Source organism: Xiphias gladius, chromosome 2 (genome assembly GCF_016859285.1).
Source record: "Xiphias gladius isolate SHS-SW01 ecotype Sanya breed wild chromosome 2, ASM1685928v1, whole genome shotgun sequence".
NCBI lineage: Eukaryota > Metazoa > Chordata > Actinopteri > Istiophoriformes > Xiphiidae > Xiphias > Xiphias gladius.
In genome coordinates this window covers 707,639-725,159 of record NC_053401.1, presented here as the reverse complement: position 1 = coordinate 725,159, position 17,521 = coordinate 707,639, and the positions used below count along the sequence as shown (strand labels likewise).

Genomic DNA, 17,521 nt, shown 5'->3' with positions numbered 1-17,521 from the left:
GTTTTGGGCTGCCAAGCGCCATCAGGATGACATCATACTGGGCCGACACAATGGAGCTCTTCATCCTCTGAGGTTCCTCGCCAGGCTGCGTCACTGCGCTGGACCGCCGGCCCGGGACGCCTAGGGGGAGGGGGAGGAAGAGCGGGAGGGGGACTACGAGTAGGGAGGGAGGGGGGTGGGGGGGTGGGAGGGGAAAAGGAGAAGGGGTTTGACATGTCAGAGCATCCAGGGTCCAGGTCTGGATCCAGGATGCCGAGGCCCGGAGTGGTGCAGCCCATTAGGGCTGAGGCTCTAGTGGCCCTGCTGGAGGGGGGCCTGGACCGGGTGGTGCTGATCGACAGCCGGCCCTTCGTGGACTACAACGCCTCGCACATCCTGGAGGCGGTGAACGTGAACTGCTCCAAGCTGATGAAGAGGAGGCTGCAGCAGGACAAAGTGCAGATCGCTGAGCTGCTGCAGCACTCGGCGAAGAAGAAGGTAAACACCGCATAGAGTCACAGACATGAGGTTCACCTGTCCTCCAAAATCCTGATTCAGAAACTTCAGCATCATAAAATGAATGATCCAAAGCAGAGGTCTTCAAACAGTGAGGCAGTGGTTGTGACTCACAGCTCATTAAACCACTTTAAAACACTGAGCACTTACATTGTCACAGTTTGTGTTAAAAATGGCTCCTCGGAGTCCTGACTGGGTCCGATCTGAACCCACATAAAACACGTGTCGATGTGATTCAGTGTGACGTCCACTTCCTGAGAACATCATGACCTCTGATGTCCCTCCAGAGTAAAGCTCAGGAATTCCACTTAGAAACCGGAGGAAAAAGAGGCTGCAGAACTTCATTCAGAATCATCCTGTTTTTAAGTTTCCTTCAGTATCACAGTGATCCAGTGACAGTTGTCTGTACATCCACGGCTACACTGAGAACAGGAGCTGGTTCAGCAGCTTTTAATGGGACAGTTTGACTGAATGGAACCAGATATAGACTTAAAAAAAAACAGTTGTAAGCTGTGGCCCACATCTAACTCACTGACTCCATGACAATGTTATACTCCCAGTTTACATCCCCTAAAGCCCCAAAATTATGGAAACTGTTGTAGAGGTTGATTATCCCCCAAATAGATGTAGGACAAAGTAGTAGCAGTATTAGTATATGAAGGGTGTTGGGGGGGATTACAGTTGTCTCAGTTTAGTCTGAGGGGGGGCCTACAGTGTCAGACCCCTAAAACATTTCCAGGTCTGGTGTTGCTGTTAGAGATTTTTGTCCTCATCTTTTATACAACCCGTCCCCCTTGTGGAACCATACTGATGAAATTAGTTTCTAAAATCACACTCCTCCCTCTGAGAGTCATGAGGCAGAGGATGAACTCTTGTCATTTTACCAGCCCAGTGATCTTTTCTGCAGAGCCACCCTCATGATAAATTTGACATTTTTAGCTCCACTACTGGTAAGACTGGGAGACAAAATGATGTCATGTTATCATTAAGCAAAATCTGTACCTTTTTAAATTAATTATGTTACCCTACCCTAAGCATGATGGGACTTAAATCATTTTCATCCCAGATGGAAATTTGAAAAACAAAAGCGGTAAGAGTTAACAAATCCATAAACATGAGCTACAGCTAAAAAAAAAGAGCTTTTATGGTTTTATATACTATCAGTTCTATTTTTGAAATGAGTAAAGCTCAGAAATGCTCCTGTATTCATTTATAGACAGAAATTTACTGTGAGCTACAAACCTGTGGACATAAAGGCAAACAACTCTAGCAATTTAATTTTCTTTTCATAAAATACCGTTCTAGAGCATGTACAGTACCGGTGTCATACCAACTGATAGCATTTCCGTGTAGCCTAACTTATCCAGAAAATAGTGAAATAAATGGCTTACCTGTCCAAGACAGGTGGTCACCCTGCCAAAGAGTGAAAATCGAGCAAAATACCCTGCAGGGTTCAAACGGTAAGACTCATAGTATTTGTACGATGGGATTTACCAAAGGTAGTTTTAAACTTAATGTCCATGAATATTAAACTTTAAGTTTTAAAATTAATTACTGCATATTCATGGTTGTTATACTTTGATTACAAAGTATTAAAAGTTAGTTATAATTGTGGAAGCCTTTCATGCCATAAATAAATGTTAAATAAAAAAACTTAAAAATAAAGTTTCATGTGACAGTAATGGTCAGTAGTTGTAGTAGGAAAAAGAAACAACTGGCAGAACAGTGCATTTAAACACATTTCAAGAAACCCTGAGATAAATGTGACGATCACGAGATCATAAATGGGATAAGAAAACGTGCTCATCTTCTTTAGCTGAATTGGACTCAAGGGAAATTTGGTTTGCGGCCATGTAACTAAGATAGTCGCACATCAATTAAAAACAACAACATTACTGTGTGTGTGTTTTTTTTTTCTGACTTCTGTAAATTGAGAAGAAAAAAAAAAGCCTTGAATCTGCTTTTGAATTTTTTTCTTGGATACTTCAGTCCTTCAGGCTGCTAAAAATCCTTCAAATGAACCAATCTGAGAAAGAAAGGGCACTCTTTGTTAAGGAAATGTGGAACGCTACACTAAGACTTCTTTAGACCACTATTGCCCTGTATTTAAAACACTTGAAACTTCCATGTCTTAAATCTGGTCCATTTTCTTGCCGTAACTTGATGTTTCCCTGCTCTCCTGAGTTGGACGTGGGCGTCTGACCTCAGCAGTATATTTATATTTAACAAAGAGAGTTTGCGAGCTGCAGAGGCTGCTCCTTCCTTTTTGTGGTGCTGTGTTAAATTGGAATAACAGCTTTGAGGAAGCTCGGCTGCTCGTTTTTATTACTGAGGCAAAATTTTCCATATGATTATGAGCTGTAATTAATTCGTTGTGCACTGATGGAGAGAAAGCCGAGTTGCCTCGGGTGATGGAAAGCTAGAAAGCTACCAAACCGACGTAGCTTCCTGTCCCTGCGTTCAGCTGAGAGGGAGGCTGCCTGCCGTTAGAGACCCCCGGCTGACACCACCTCCAGACCGACTCCACCTTTACAGAAAGAAAGAACGGGACGAGATGGAACTGAGACTGCTGCTTCGGTCAGCTAACACCTCTGAGCGAGCACTGGAGGGAGGGGTGTATTTGTTTTGCTGTTGAGTTGAAATATCAACAGTGTTTCTCCAGAATCGCTGACTCCGCTTTTTTAAGTGTAAACTGTTTTGGCAGAAACTGATTCGATCAACAACTCGTTTTAATAATTAAAAGGCAGCGGCAGCACTAAAACCGACCATTAGAGTGGTACCTTAAGCACTGGGCAAAAATAATTTAATATCTAGGACCTGCTGAACACCTCAGACCAGTTTTTTAACTTACTATTTATCTGTAAAGTTTCTGTGAATGTTAACATGTAGAAAGCGGAGGACCAGCACAGAAAACATACGTAGCTGATATATATCGGTGACAGACCTGCTGGCATGGGTACCAGCACTGCCGGTTGGCGTTCAAGCTCTAAATATAGGCTGTTATGGATATTTTTTAAATCCCGCCGTATTAAATGATAGTGTGAAAACAGTGTGACATAGTTCAGGTGTCCGTGGTAGTGATGAACCTACAGAGAATAATCAGCTGGTAGAGAACAAAACCAGAGCTAAAAGAGAGGGAATACTGGACTTAGATTCATCAGGCGACACAGACACCAGATCCAGATGAAGGATCGTGCTGCTCTGTAACTGCTGGATGTGGAAAATAGGCAGCTGTTTGATCACAAGCTCGACACATCAAACTGAAAGGTGATGGATGATACGTCAGCGAAGTGTTCAATTCTTGTTCCTGCTGAAAAAATAAAGCCTCGTGCTGTCTGGCAAGACTTAATTTAACATCTATAACTATATAACTGTAAAGCTGAGCCCGCTTTCATGACTCTCTCTCTCTGTGTTGTAGTTGGAGCTGCAGGGCGATCAGGAGGTCGTCGTTTACGATCAGAGTTCTTCAGACCCGGCAGCTCTCAGCACCGAGTCTTTCCTCAGCGTCCTGTTGGTTAAACTGGAGCGGAGTTTCCCTTCTGTCCACCTGCTCTCAGGTCAGTCCCGTCTAAACCCTTACCTCCACCTTCAACAAACACTCAGTCTGGATCATCACACGGAGAAAGGCTCTGCTACTCTTTGATGCTTGTACGTAGGAAACATCCACGTTCGACAGGGCGGATTACCATGAGATTAAATGAACACATTCGTGCTCGCCAAAGGATGAACCCTCGTGTTTTTGGAAAAAGACAGACAGTCGCATCAGGCAGGAATAGAGAGCAGCAACGAATAAAATCCAGCTGGACTCAGTTGAGGCCAAAGATTGTAAAAGATGAGAGCACCGAGTCTGAGTTCCAGTAGAAATAAAATAACCTAACCCTTTAGAGACTGGACTCGAGTACTGCAGGTAGTACTGGGATCTGACCAGCTGTTCGTAGGCCTGACATTCACTCAAGTATTGTATTAAGTACAGTTTTGAGGTACTTGTACTGTCCTTGAGTATTTTCCATTTCTGTTACTTTATACTTCTACTTCAGAAGGACATTTTGTACTTTTTACTGCTCTATATTTATTTGACACCTTTTGGTTAATTTTTTTTTTTTTTTTTGCAGATTTCAGATCACAAGTGCAAAATATAATGAAAACTGGACCAATCTTTACCAGCTGCAACATTAAAGTGATTAGTTTGAAAAGGGCCGTTCTGCATACTGAGTACTTTTCCTTTTGGTATTTTAAGTATAATTTGATGCTGATAATTTAGTACTTTGCCTTAAAGGTACAATCTGCAGGATTTGTCGGTTGCTGTTTGTGGCGTTGTTGGGAGTGAGAGAGTGAGGTCGATGCCCAGAAGTGTCCCGAACACAGCAAAATAAAGAAATACAGGCAGAGGCCCGGATCCCTGCAGATTAATACACACCGCACACTTCTACTGGGTCAAAAGTGATGACTGAGGGGGATTACTGTTGTACGAGTCAGTAGCTTGTTTTTTTTTTTTTAGGAAAATCCTGCATTGCAAACCTTCAAGTTAGATTTTGAATGCTGGACTTTCACTTGTAACAGATTTTTACAGTGTGGTATGACTGCTTCCCTCTTTCATAGTTAACCCTCTGTTTGTTGATTAAAAATGTCCTTTTTGTGAGCTTTGGAAACTGTGCAGAAATAAATGATCCATTAATTCTAATCTACATTTAAACCGTCACTAATCACTGAAAAAAAACACTGGAGCAAAGTACGACCAGTACAAAACAGACGCTGTGTATGTTTTACCGATGGTTACAATCGGTCAGTTTTTGCCTCAGTGTTAAAGCAGCCTGACAGTTAAACACTGTGAGTCTGAGCTCAGTCACTTGTCAGCTGTTTATTAGTTTGACCGACAGGCGAGTCGACTGCAGACGTCCTCCCTTCTTTCCACTGAGGGTTGTGTTATGTAACCATGATGTAATGCTGCGCTGACGACTCCACCCTCACACGTAAAAGAAAACCAAAGACTTCTGGGCTTCCCAAAATCACTCGGTCAAAGGTTTAGCAGTTACACAACAACATCTTCTATCTGCTGTGAGTAAACGGAGAACCTGTTTCTGTCTGATTGTAAAGGCTTTAACAGGACCGGAAGCTTTAAAGGGAATTTCAGAGAGAAAAAATCAGCTCTAACTTTAAAATATGAGGCAGTAACAGTAAAGTGTATAAACAGGAACGGTAGTGCATTAAACACTGAAAGCAGACACGTTCCGAGTCTCCAGATGATGAGAAACCAGGTAGAAACTGGAGGCCCTCTCTGTTAATTTGGATCAAATATTTACCACGAACCACACACACTGTGTGCGATTTTGACTCGATGCCACAAATACTCATCACCAAATGTGGATTAATCCGTGGCTGAAAACAGTCCCCAACAAATGCACTATTTCCTCCGTCTCCAGTACGAACCAAAGGGCTCAGAGCAGAGAGCCACACACAGAGCAGGGAAGTCAGACAGTGTCTAGAGACGCACAAATTGTCGGCTTGACTCTGAACACGGGATTTGTTTAAAAAATACAGAATAACACCAGACTGATTCTTAAAAGCTGACGAGGAGCGAGGGTGTGGATTAACAGGTAAATGGGGCCATTTTAATTCACCTTTTCTAATTTTCTAAATTGGGACACAAAAAATGGAACCAAATGCAGGGTATCTGAGGCAGTGGCAGAATAGTGCCAAAGAAATGCTTGGCTAAGGCGGCATATTGATTGAGACAGTTACCGAAAGAACAGATTTTTTTATAAACTAAAAGACAGTGTTACAACACCTGCTTCTTGACATATTTCAACAGTGTAGAGTAGCAAATTGCAGCCACTTCACATCTACAGAAATCTCCCACATTAAAAAAGCTAAAAAGTAAAAATTGTGTCAGAAAATATGCTATACATTAAAATCCACCTGAGCTCATGAACATTATCGGGATAAGATACTAGTGTATGGAAAGGCATTATACTTGAGAGCAATGTTGTCAAAGCATTCGCAGACGAGTCCTTCACTTATACTGTAAATACTTCTCCATGTTTCTCATTTACAAGACAAGTCCCACAGTTATTTGTAAAATCCTTAAAGATAAATGAAAAGTGCTTCTGCTGACCTCTGGACGGTGTGTAACAAACCCTCTGCTATTTAAAATAGAGAGACCACGTGTCCACTGACACTGATAGTATTTGCTTGGCTGTGAGGTAAGAGCATCTCTAGCATCTCCAGATGACACCTGAGACCTAAAATACTGTAGCTGTGCAGTTTCTGAGCCACAGTGATCCCACCTGCTCAGTAGAAACTGGGGTAGGTTGATTATATAATTATAAAAAATTATAAAATTGAAAAATAAAATGATATCATAGAAATATAACTAAAACATTTAATTGAATACATGACATACTGTTGTTTTGTTCTTGTGGCTGTGGTAGCAACCAGGATCAAATCAACGCAGACTGACTAAAGTCAATGATAAGGCGAAAGCTGTGTTCTGACAGACGGCAGCACTGAGCGAAAAAAATCTATCCTGGGAAATTAAATTTCCTCTACATTCAACAAGAGAGCGGAACCGTCGTTTCCTTGAACGTGAAACTGTGTAAAGTCACACAATCGACTAACCTGTAACCTCATTCCTCGGTTAGAAAAACGATCAGGACGTGATACGTCTGTGTTGTTTAGGTCTACGTGTGAACAGCTGAGCAAGAATGATAAAACCCCGCGCCCTCATTGGGGACATTTAAAACAACGCCGTCCCGTACAGCTACACGTGGACTGTCGGCAGCAGACGTCCACTGTAACGACCAGTGTTTGAGCACAGACAGGTCAGAAAGGGAGAGTCTGCTCACTGGTCAGTCTGCTCTGTTTGTGTTGACGGCACATCGGCCTGATTTCTGCAGACGGCTCTTAGCCGGCGTTTCGCTGCCCGGCAGGCACAGACTGAGTAAAGTAGAATCCGCACACTGTTCAATCGACTGCCACGGCCTCACATCTCGTAGCCAGAGATAATATCTCTTCAGCAAACACAAACTGAGCTCAGATCAGTCTGCAGAGGCTTTTTTCAGTCTGTCCCTCTGGAAGATGACCAGAGTCAGTGAACCATCCTGACTCACCACAGTCCTGTAAACTGCAGCGGCTCCACAGACTGTAATTATTCACCTCACAGTTTACAGGACTGTGGTGACTCAGGACGGCTCATACAGCAGCTACCATCTACTCTTTAACTTAAAATAACCTTTTTATGCCCGTTGTTATAACTCCAATTCCACGATGTGGATATTTTGCACACCGTGCAGCCTGAACTGAACCACTCACAAAAAGTAACCGCTGAGCACACATGCGCACACACACACACACACACACACACACACTTAGCAAAGATATACACGTTTACTGCGAGAAGACTGAAAAATAAAGCTCAGGATTTTAAGAATCGATATTGGATCAATCAAATAAAAATCCTAATTAATTGGAAAATCTGTTGTTTTTCCATCCAGCCCTAGTGAACGCTGTTTACCCGGTGATGTTGGAGAACAAACAGATTTAGAGTTTTTCCAGTTCGTCACGGGTTCGTTAAAATCGAAAGGGGAGAAAAAATGCGATGGATGAATATTATGACTATCTGCTCAGTAGCTGCTGTGACGTCTGTCCGTGGACCAAAGTGTTCGTTTACTGGGATCTTTGGGCCACTTGTAAACTTCCACCATCTGTAAGAAAAACTAAGAAACCTGCCTCCACACTGGGACACACATAAATTGTTTGGCCACGCTGATGCACCTAAATGCATCATTTGTCGTAAAGATGCTGCCACGTTTCTCTGGCGATTGATTCTGTGTGGCTGTAACTCTGAGTCCAACACAGATTTCCCCAAGGGCCAATAAAGCAGATCTCGATCTCGATCCTTTTCTTGATCTTGATCGTGAAAATCTCTTGGGACTAAATGGGACCAAATTGGACCGAGTCTGTTTCGGTCCATTCAGTTAGTGTTGATATGACATGTTGTTCTCATTAAGATAATTTAAACATTTTCAAGTTTTGAGGCTGGACCATCAACATCACGTCAATGAGAGGGAGGGGTAATAACTCTGAAACTTGCAAAAAATGGCAAGTGAAGGAACAGCAGCACCAGAGAGTTCATGTGTTGTGTGCTGCCTCCTGACCGTTCAGACTAAAAACAATTGAGATGTGCGTTCTGGCTCGTTTTTTCCAGGTTTCAGATCTCGTTTCCCCCGTGGTTCTGCCGCGCTGGATGCTAAACGTTTGTATACTCTTCTTCCAGGTGGTTTCTCGGAGTTCTCCCACCTGTTCCCTGGTCTGTGTGAGGGCAAGTCCACTCTGGTTCCCTCCTGTATCTCTCAGCCCTGTCTGCCCGTCACCAACATTGGACCGACCCGCATCCTGCCTCACCTGTACCTGGGCTGCCAGAGAGACGTCCTGAACAAGGTACAAATGTTCGCCGGGTCAGGTGTTTTAGGTTCTGGTGGCACACAGTCCAGTGTCACGAGCCCAAATGAAAATATATGATATTATTAGATATTATATGGTTGATTAGTTTCATTTAGAGGTGGCGGGTGGGCATAGTTACACAGCACAATACCTGAGTGTCGCAGTGATACTTTCTCCGTCTGAGGTCTTTGTCCAGCACCTGCTAACATGTAAAAAGGTGATTTAGAAACCCGCTTATGTGTAAACATATCAAGCTGAGAAATCAGGTTTCTCTAAAGTCAGGTCTCGATTATGAAAACCATACATTGAAATCAAGAAATGGTCAGTGGCTGCAGGTAAACCTGAGTTAAGAAAAAACAGTTTGACACAGATCAGTAGCTTCTTCTCAGGACATAGGCATGTTTTTGTTTTTTCTGTTTTTTTTTTTTCTGCAAAACCCTTCTTAATATTTTACAAAATGATCAAAAATGCATCAGTCCTTAATGTTGTCCAAACACAAGCAGCTTTACAAGACACAGTGTTCAAATAAAACACACTCTGAAATGATCAGAATTAAGACTTAAATCTGTGAATATATAATCAAAGAATATGTAAACTGCTTCACTAAATTATGTTGCTCTCTAGTTAGGATGCCTCATTATACCTCACGTCAGCGGACATCCAGTTTATTTAATACCCCATCTCTTTGTCTGACTAACAGCCCAAAAACCCCAAATATGCACTTTACCATAAGGTAAGACGAGAAAAAGCAGCAAATTCTCACCTTTGAGAACATTGAATAATTGGCATTTTTGGCATTTTTTCCTGAAAAATGAATTAAATGACGAATCATTTATTAAAATAGTTGATCAACTAATCGATTAATCGATCAGTCTACTGACAGATCTAGTTCTAGTGGTCACAGACTTGCATACGGTTATTTCCCTCCGCATATTCAAAAACATAAGCCTTCCCGGTGAAATCAAAATCTACTGTCTGGAAACACAAGCGGAGCCTGCGCTGCCTGTGCCGCTGCAGGGATCCCGTTCAGCAGACACGGGACGACTTGAACAGTAGACGCAGTCATCAAAGCTGATCCTTGCTGTCTCACACGGTCCCTCTGCTGTTTTCTCCTCCAGGTTGATGTTTTATTTATTAACTTTTTTAATTCCACCGTCCCACCTGTGGGACTTTGGCCTTGGTCTGTACTGGACTCTGCTGCGGCTGTCGACTCAGAATTGGTTCAGACTTGAGGCTCCTAAGTGATTTTCCACACTAAAACTCCTACAACCTCAGATTCCCTTTTTTAGGGGAAAAAAAGTGAAGCAAGAAAAGTTTTCATTTCTCCATGTTTTGTGCCTCTGTAACTTTGCCTGAGCGTCTCCTCTGTTCATTCTGAGTAGGAGTAAAGAGTTTCCTTCCAGGAAAGAGGAGACCAGGGTCATGACTGTGATCAGAAGGGGAACGGGAACCTTTTTATTCCGGGTGCTTTACTTTATACTGTGTCTCGGTTCGAGCACAAAACGGGGCGTTTCTGGTAATGGGTTCAGAGTGCGTTCATTGTTTGTTTGTCAAAGCTGAAAATCTGAATTTTGTTTACTTGAAATGAATGAACTTTGCTCATGTTTCTGTTTGTGGTTATCCAAAGAAATGACTGATCAGCTGCAGCACTGTGCTGCGTGAATTAAGGTTTGAGTTGCCTCATCGCACTTTTATCTCAGCTCTGATCCGACCTCCCTGACTTCAGTCTTTCTGAAGTCAGTAAAGATTAACTTGACCTCGCATCACTGATAAATCACTGTTTAAGTCCCATAATGATACTGTTAAATCCCTGCTATAGTTACACGTCCCATATACCGCACAACTGATAGACATTTTAAACCTTTGCACAGGTGTCGTTTGAGTGGCAATTTGGGCAGATTCTGGAAATGACATTAACGTGTTTTTCTTCCCATTTCAAACTCACCTCTCGACACGAAGGTCGATCACCTAACCAGCCTGTGAACTAAAGCTGAGGCCGTCTGTGTGTTTTTCTCTGCAGGATCTGATGCAGCAGAACGAAATCGCCTACGTCCTGAACGCCAGTAACACCTGCCCCAAACCAGACTTCATCCCAGAATCTCACTTCCTGAGAGTTCCTGTCAACGACTCGTTCTGTGAGAAGATCCTGCCCTGGTTGGACAGATCGGTGGAGTTCATAGGTCAGAAGGGAAAAACGTCACAGAAGCACCAAACTCTGCAGTTTCTTTAACCTTTTTCATATGATGAGATACCAGGGAAATGTTCCTTTATTCCTGTATGAGTTAAACAGATACAGTCTGATATAAACTGACCAGCTGTTCTCAGTCAGTCTGACCTTGTCTGTTTCAGAAAAGGCCAAAGCGTCTAACGCTCGGGTCCTGGTTCACTGTCTGGCCGGGATCTCGCGTTCGGCCACCATCGCCATCGCCTACATCATGAAGAGGATGGACATGTCCCTGGACGAGGCGTACAGGTCAGATTCATCGATCACCGAAAAACCTGCAGATTAGTGATGAATATCCTGAACAGGATTTCCTGTCCAGCACCTTACATGGGAACAGGCTGCCGGCTTTACCAACCAACGGCGCTGCCGTGAAATATTGAACTGGGATTGTTCTGTTAGACGTGAATGGGCGTCGTTGGGGAGGAAAGACGCGAATAATGAGATAAAAAGATGAAGAAATACGTCTTTTTTTCCTCAACATTTAGACACCAACTGTTTATAACAGCAGTGAGCACAGTGTCCAGCTGAGGCTGACGGACAGGTATTTACTCACTAATCAGAGTACTGGACAAATAAAAAGGTCGACCCGATGATGGCGCTGGAGGAAAAGTCAGAGCATCAGCAGAGTCCTCACAGTTCATCCCGAAGGGAACACGAACAGTCCGTCCAGCAGCTGCTGAGACGCTTCAGTCTGGGCCACAGCGGTGGACCGACTGACGAACATTCCCTTCACCGCAGACGCACTGCTAACTGAGTCACTCTGAGCCGATGCAGCAGAGTTGATGCGTTTGTCGGAGGTCAGATTCCCGTTTGAAGATTGATCCTGCACATTCCTGTCCACATAGGTCCAAACAATACAGACAGTCTGTCCTAATGAGTCCAGAGCCTCGTTAACCCTCTAATTAATCTGTCCTCTGTGTCACTGTTAATTACAGACACTCATCGTGATTCACACTAATGAAGGAATTTGCTTCCTTTGTGTGTTTCTTCTTCTTTCAGGTTTGTGAAGGAGAAGAGGCCGACCATCTCCCCCAACTTCAACTTCCTGGGTCAGCTGCTGGACTTTGAGAAGAAGATAAAAGGTCCTCACGGTACAGAAACTAAACTAAAGTCCCTCCATCAGCAGGAGCCCGGCGGCGAGGCCCCCGCTCAGCCCGAGGACCTGGAACCTCCGGCCTGCCCGGAGGCCCCTGTGGGTCCCGGCCTGGCCCTGCTGGAGCCCCTCACCCTGCCCTGTGTTTTAGCCGACGCCCGCGAGGAGCGTCTGCTGGCTCAGGCGCTGAGTGGCCTGCAGCTCCCCGACGGACCCGAAGACAACGCCCGGCTGAAGCGCTCCTTCTCTCTGGACATCAAGTCGTTCGGCGATTCGGGTGGGACTGCGGCTCACCGAGTGTTCGTCCCTCACGCAGGACCGGGAGACGCCGCTGAGTTCTACAAACCCTCGGCCTTCAAAGAGCCGACCAGTAAACCCTGCCAGTTCTCCCCGGTGGAGGAGGTGTCGGAGCAGTCCACTCCAGAGCAGAGCCCCGACAAGGAGGAGGCCGACGGACCGGAGCGAGCGGCAGCGCCGGCCTCCGGTGGCTTCACCAAACCTCCGCCTGCTGCTCCGAACTGCTCCCAGCAGCTGCACCGGAGCGGCAGCATGGAGGAGAATGCCACCAGCTTCCTGTTCGGCCTCTCCCGCAGCCAGCAGCACCTGGCTAAACCAGGATCCGGCGGGGCCCTGAAAGGCTGGCACTCGGACATCCTGCTGGGCCCCGTCACCGTCTCCACCTCCTCCCTGGCCAGCGGCTGGTACCTCTCCTCCGACTCCACGCGTTTCTACTCCACCTCCATCCTGAGCGGCGGCAGCGGCGGCTTCGCTGCGTACAGCTGCAGTCACGGCCTGGAGGCGGTGCGACGGCGCAGCCGGCAGAGGACGGGCGACCGCGGAGACTCGAGGAGGAGCTGGCACGAAGAGAGCAGCTTCGAGAAGCAGCTGAAGCGGAGAAGCTGTCAGATGGAGTTTGGAGACGGGATGACGGACAGCAGGTCCAGAGAGGAGATGGGGAAGGTGGGGAGTCAGTCGAGCTTCTCCGGCAGCATGGAGATCATCGAGGTCTCCTGAAACTGATCCCGAGACGGTTTTCCAGAAATCTCCCGCTCAGTCGGGCTGAGTCTGACTGACGCAGCTTTGACTCCACTGACGTCAGACGGTCCAGCAGCCTCACATGTTGTAGAGAGCAACACGCAGCACACATCGGCAGCACCACGGGGCGTCGTGTCGACCGACGCTCATAACGCTCAGCGACGCGTCGTACGGACGGAAGAGAGGGTCAGGATACAGTCTGGGTGCGAGCTCGGTATTTACAGCCTGAACACGAGGCCAGAGGTTTTAAAAAGTGGGCGTCGTCTTACATCGGAGAACCAGACAGCTGCGCGTTGACGACAGATATTAGTGGAGAGAGAACCAGTGTAACGGTGCTTCTGCGGCGTGATGAAGTGTGGGGTGTTTTCAGGCTTAACGCTGCTTTTCTAGTAAGTCCGTCAGAGTCAGTCTGCGCTAACCGTGTTGAGTTGGTGCAGTTTAACCTGCGGGAGTTTCTGACGTCTGGTGGAACGTGTTTGGTTTGGGAGGAAATAAATGCCTTAATCAGTGAAAACGAGTCAAAAGTGTCCAAAATTACTAAGAGACAGAAGAGAGAGGAAATGATAACAACCAGGGAAAGTCTTTCTTTGTTCAAAAATATCTTTTGGAGATTCTTATCAGAGTGTAGAGAGATGAGTAATGATACCCCCCAGCCACGGGGGCTCCCCCAAGAGAAAGTGATTCTGACAGATTTGTGTGCGGGGATGTGACCGGTAGAGGAGCTTGACAAGTAAAGCAAGAACTCGGTGTTTCTCTCTAACGACGGCAGCAGGCATCAGTTATCGCTGCGCTGCATCAAATCACGACACCCGCAAAGACAAAGTTTCGATACGTAACTGTGTCGAAATGAACTTCGACGACTCACAGCCGCTCGCTGAGGTTCTTTATAACGTTACACAGGACCTGATAATCAGCGCCGAGCATGACGTTTTCTGACCCTAAACCAGACGATTCTTTTCCCCACTTAAATCTAATCCAGGTCATTTTCAGTCTGGATGGCACGTGATCGTGGTCACTAGGTCAGGACTCACTGAGACCCCGTCTGACAGCAACCGTAACGGCTCAGTAGAGGACGAAAATACCCCACCCTTCCATTTAGGCCCCTGAGACTCCGTCAGTATTCAGCTACCAGTCAGAGGTTTTAGGACACCCTCGTTTCGCAGCTCAAGTCCCGTGAAACCCCTTCAATGGTACTAAGGTTAAAAAAAAAAAAAAATAGGTCACTACACACTGAAAAATGATAAATTTCAGTCGTACAATTTTCAGGAATCAAGTAATGAGTCAACAACTTTCAGCAGCTTTTCCTGCAGCAGTGGAAGGAAATGAAGCCTCGATGGTTGATGCAAACGAATCCTACAGGAGCCACAACTTCAGCCGACGACTGACAAACCCTCTGTGTTGGATCCGACTTTTGCTACACCCCCACCCGAAGCATTACTTGGACAATAAGCGGTCACTGGTTTACTGGAGTCAGAATGGAGAGAGAGAGACAAGTACCAGAAGGAGACAGACCGGTTGGTCGGGGCTTCGTCCCACAGCACGATAGTGACCCAGAACGTCAGAGGAACGGAACCAGACGGCGGCCTCACGCGACGGAAGACCAGCGAAGTCTCCGGACCTGAACCGCAGGGAGCCGGTTCGGGATGAACCGGACAGAAGGTGAAAGCAAAGCAACCTGCAGGTGAAACCACGTCGATGGGAACTTCTGCAACAGAGTTGGGACCGACGTCCTGAACAATGTTTGATTTCCACTGGAGAAAGAAACGTCAGGAGTTCAGCTGCTGGACGAGTCGGAAATTTAGCTTCACTTCACTGATTCCTTGTTTTTAATAAAATCTATTTATTTGTTCTGTGCTTTAATTTCAGAAACACTGAGACATTGTAATTATGCAAATTTAAACAACAGCTGGAAAAATGGAGGCGTCCTAAAGCGTCTGACCGGGGTGTCGGTGTGACATGGAGGAAGTTGTAGCCTGTAGGAAAGGTTTGAGGCGTTTGGGGGTGAATCCTGACGAGCTGACGAGGTGCTGCCGGTGTGTGTTGCTGTGAACTCTGCAGCAGCTGTGAGGACGACAGACACTTTTCACTGACGGACTCTGAACCTTTGGATGTTTGGCCCGGTTTGTGGACGAGAGCTGCTCGTAAACTCGGTTTGCTTGGATTCTCATCAGGATGAAGATGATGATTTTCTCTCAGACGGGAGGAACAGAACCGAAACCTGTTGACGTTGAACTGGAGCAGGAAAGTTCCTCCCGCGCTGTTTTTTTCTCCTCTGAAGGCTTGAGTCTCGGCAGTACCTCACCGTCAAAATCTTACCTTGTTTTCTAGATTTATGAAGTAGCTCATTGAAGGTGAAATCTCAGGTGTTATTTGAGCTGCAGGGAAAGACTGGAACGGAGACGAATGAGAGGACTAAAAGCCCGTCACCTGTCCCGAGGATCACAAAACGGAGACCGAAGAGGACACGAGTTTGGTTTGTGAGCAGGTGATGTGAGCGTAAAGAGGCTGGGACTCTTGTTGAGAGCGTAAACACGTTGGTTTGGTTTGATAGCAGGTGGATCACTCAGACGTTTTCACAGTTAATCTTGCACTACTGTGGTTTGGAGAATGGATTTGATTCAAAGTGTATAAAGCAGTAAAAGAGAAATAAGGAGGTGCCTCGGAGTGTGTTTTTTCACGCAGCTTTAAAGGAACGGTCCGCTGAAAATGTGTGTGTGTGGGGGGGGGTCTTTTACTCGTCTGCGCTCAGGGGCCCCATCGTCTAATAATCCGTCCGTGCCTGGACTCAGATAAGCTGCAGAAAGCTGCTGGACGGATTAACCAATAAAAAAAATTTAGTTTATGCTAAAAGAGTCTGAGTTTCCTGACGGCAAAAGTTCTAATGTTACGTCTGTGGCAGAAAAATATTCCAGACCCAGACTTTTTAAAACCCTCTAATGGCTTTGTTTTCCCTAAGGGAACTGAATTCAAAGCTTTAAAGAGCGGTCGAGAGAGATGAAGAATCTGCCTGCGTTTAGTTGCCGCAGGTTCCAGGTGCGCTGGGGTCACGCTGATTCCTCCCGCCGAGCTTCTGCTGAGCTGCACCTGGAAATCAAACGGAGGAAACGCCGCGTCCAGTCGTTTTCAGGTTCTCTCGTCGGCCTCGGGTTCTTCGGTCAGGGGTCACGCCTGACTTCTGACGTCAGAAACTGGGATTTCACAGGCTGACGAGGACCAACCGGGACCCGTGAACTGAAGTTCAGGTCTGAAGTCAGCGGAATGACCCTTTTAACTGTCCCTGGCCAGGGGGCTGTTTGTCCGCAGCGCCCTCTGCTGGACAAACGGTGTAACAGCAGCACCGTTTCCAAACGCCATTTCCAACATTTATTTACTGAGCTTAGTTTTGATGTATCCGCCGACGGTATCTGATAATATGATTGATTGATAATATCGATGCGTGATCAGGCTCCGTCCTCACGAACAGAAACACAAGTCGTCTAACCTGTTTTAATTATAACAGATAACAGTGTATGGAAGTCAAAGGCTGCTGATTAAAATGGAGATTTTCAGGAATGTGAAGGTCAACTGCTGCAATACTGACCAGATATTAAAAAAAAAAAAAATTAAATTTATTCAACATTTTCAACATTTCAATCCAAACATGAGCTAAAATCAACTTAACTCAAATTAAACTCAGTTTATCATTTTCACCTTTAAGCTGCACATTTATTTTCTCTCATCTCGTGGCCTGTTACACGGTGGAGAAGACTTTATATGACCTCTCAGTGGAGTTTTTAATTCTCATTCTGCCGTTGTTCTTTCTCAAACATCAAAACTTTAGTCTCAGGGTTTTGATTTCAGTTTCTCCATAAACGATTGGGCAAAACAAGAAGATTAATTAAAGATCAATTTGATTCATTTTATCAGGCAAAACGAAGAAAATGCACAATAATTTCCACGACAACCAGCGTCAGAAGCCCAATATCTCAAATCAGGAATTTCCCTCTGGGGTCTTAAGGATCTGTGGAGCGTACGACCCCCTCTGGCCTCAGACCCTCGAACCGGATTAGAAAAAACTGCACAGATTTGCAATCCGTGCTTTCGATCGCAAATCCATGGATTATAAACCGTGCACACGGATTTGTAAAGTGAGAGAACGGGTTTGCAGATGGCTCTGACCCCGGGGGGGCTGGGGGTGGGGGGGGCTCTGTAGACGGGTGCACACAGGTGTAACGGTGTCCGGAAGTGTTCAAACT

General features: G+C 45.6%; 1 protein-coding gene across 1 annotated transcript; it reads left to right on the top strand.

Annotated features, from left to right (window-relative positions):
• Positions 1 to 205: 205 nt before the first annotated feature.
• On the top strand, positions 206 to 16,292 carry dusp16 (dual specificity phosphatase 16). The gene is made up of 6 exons (XM_040148224.1): positions 206 to 477; positions 3,914 to 4,052; positions 8,768 to 8,931; positions 10,955 to 11,114; positions 11,284 to 11,407; positions 12,158 to 16,292. Exons 1-6 carry the CDS (start codon positions 214 to 216, stop codon positions 13,263 to 13,265), a joined length of 1,959 nt encoding a protein of 652 aa, XP_040004158.1. The 5' UTR covers positions 206 to 213; the 3' UTR covers positions 13,266 to 16,292.
• Positions 16,293 to 17,521: the final 1,229 nt, after the last annotated feature.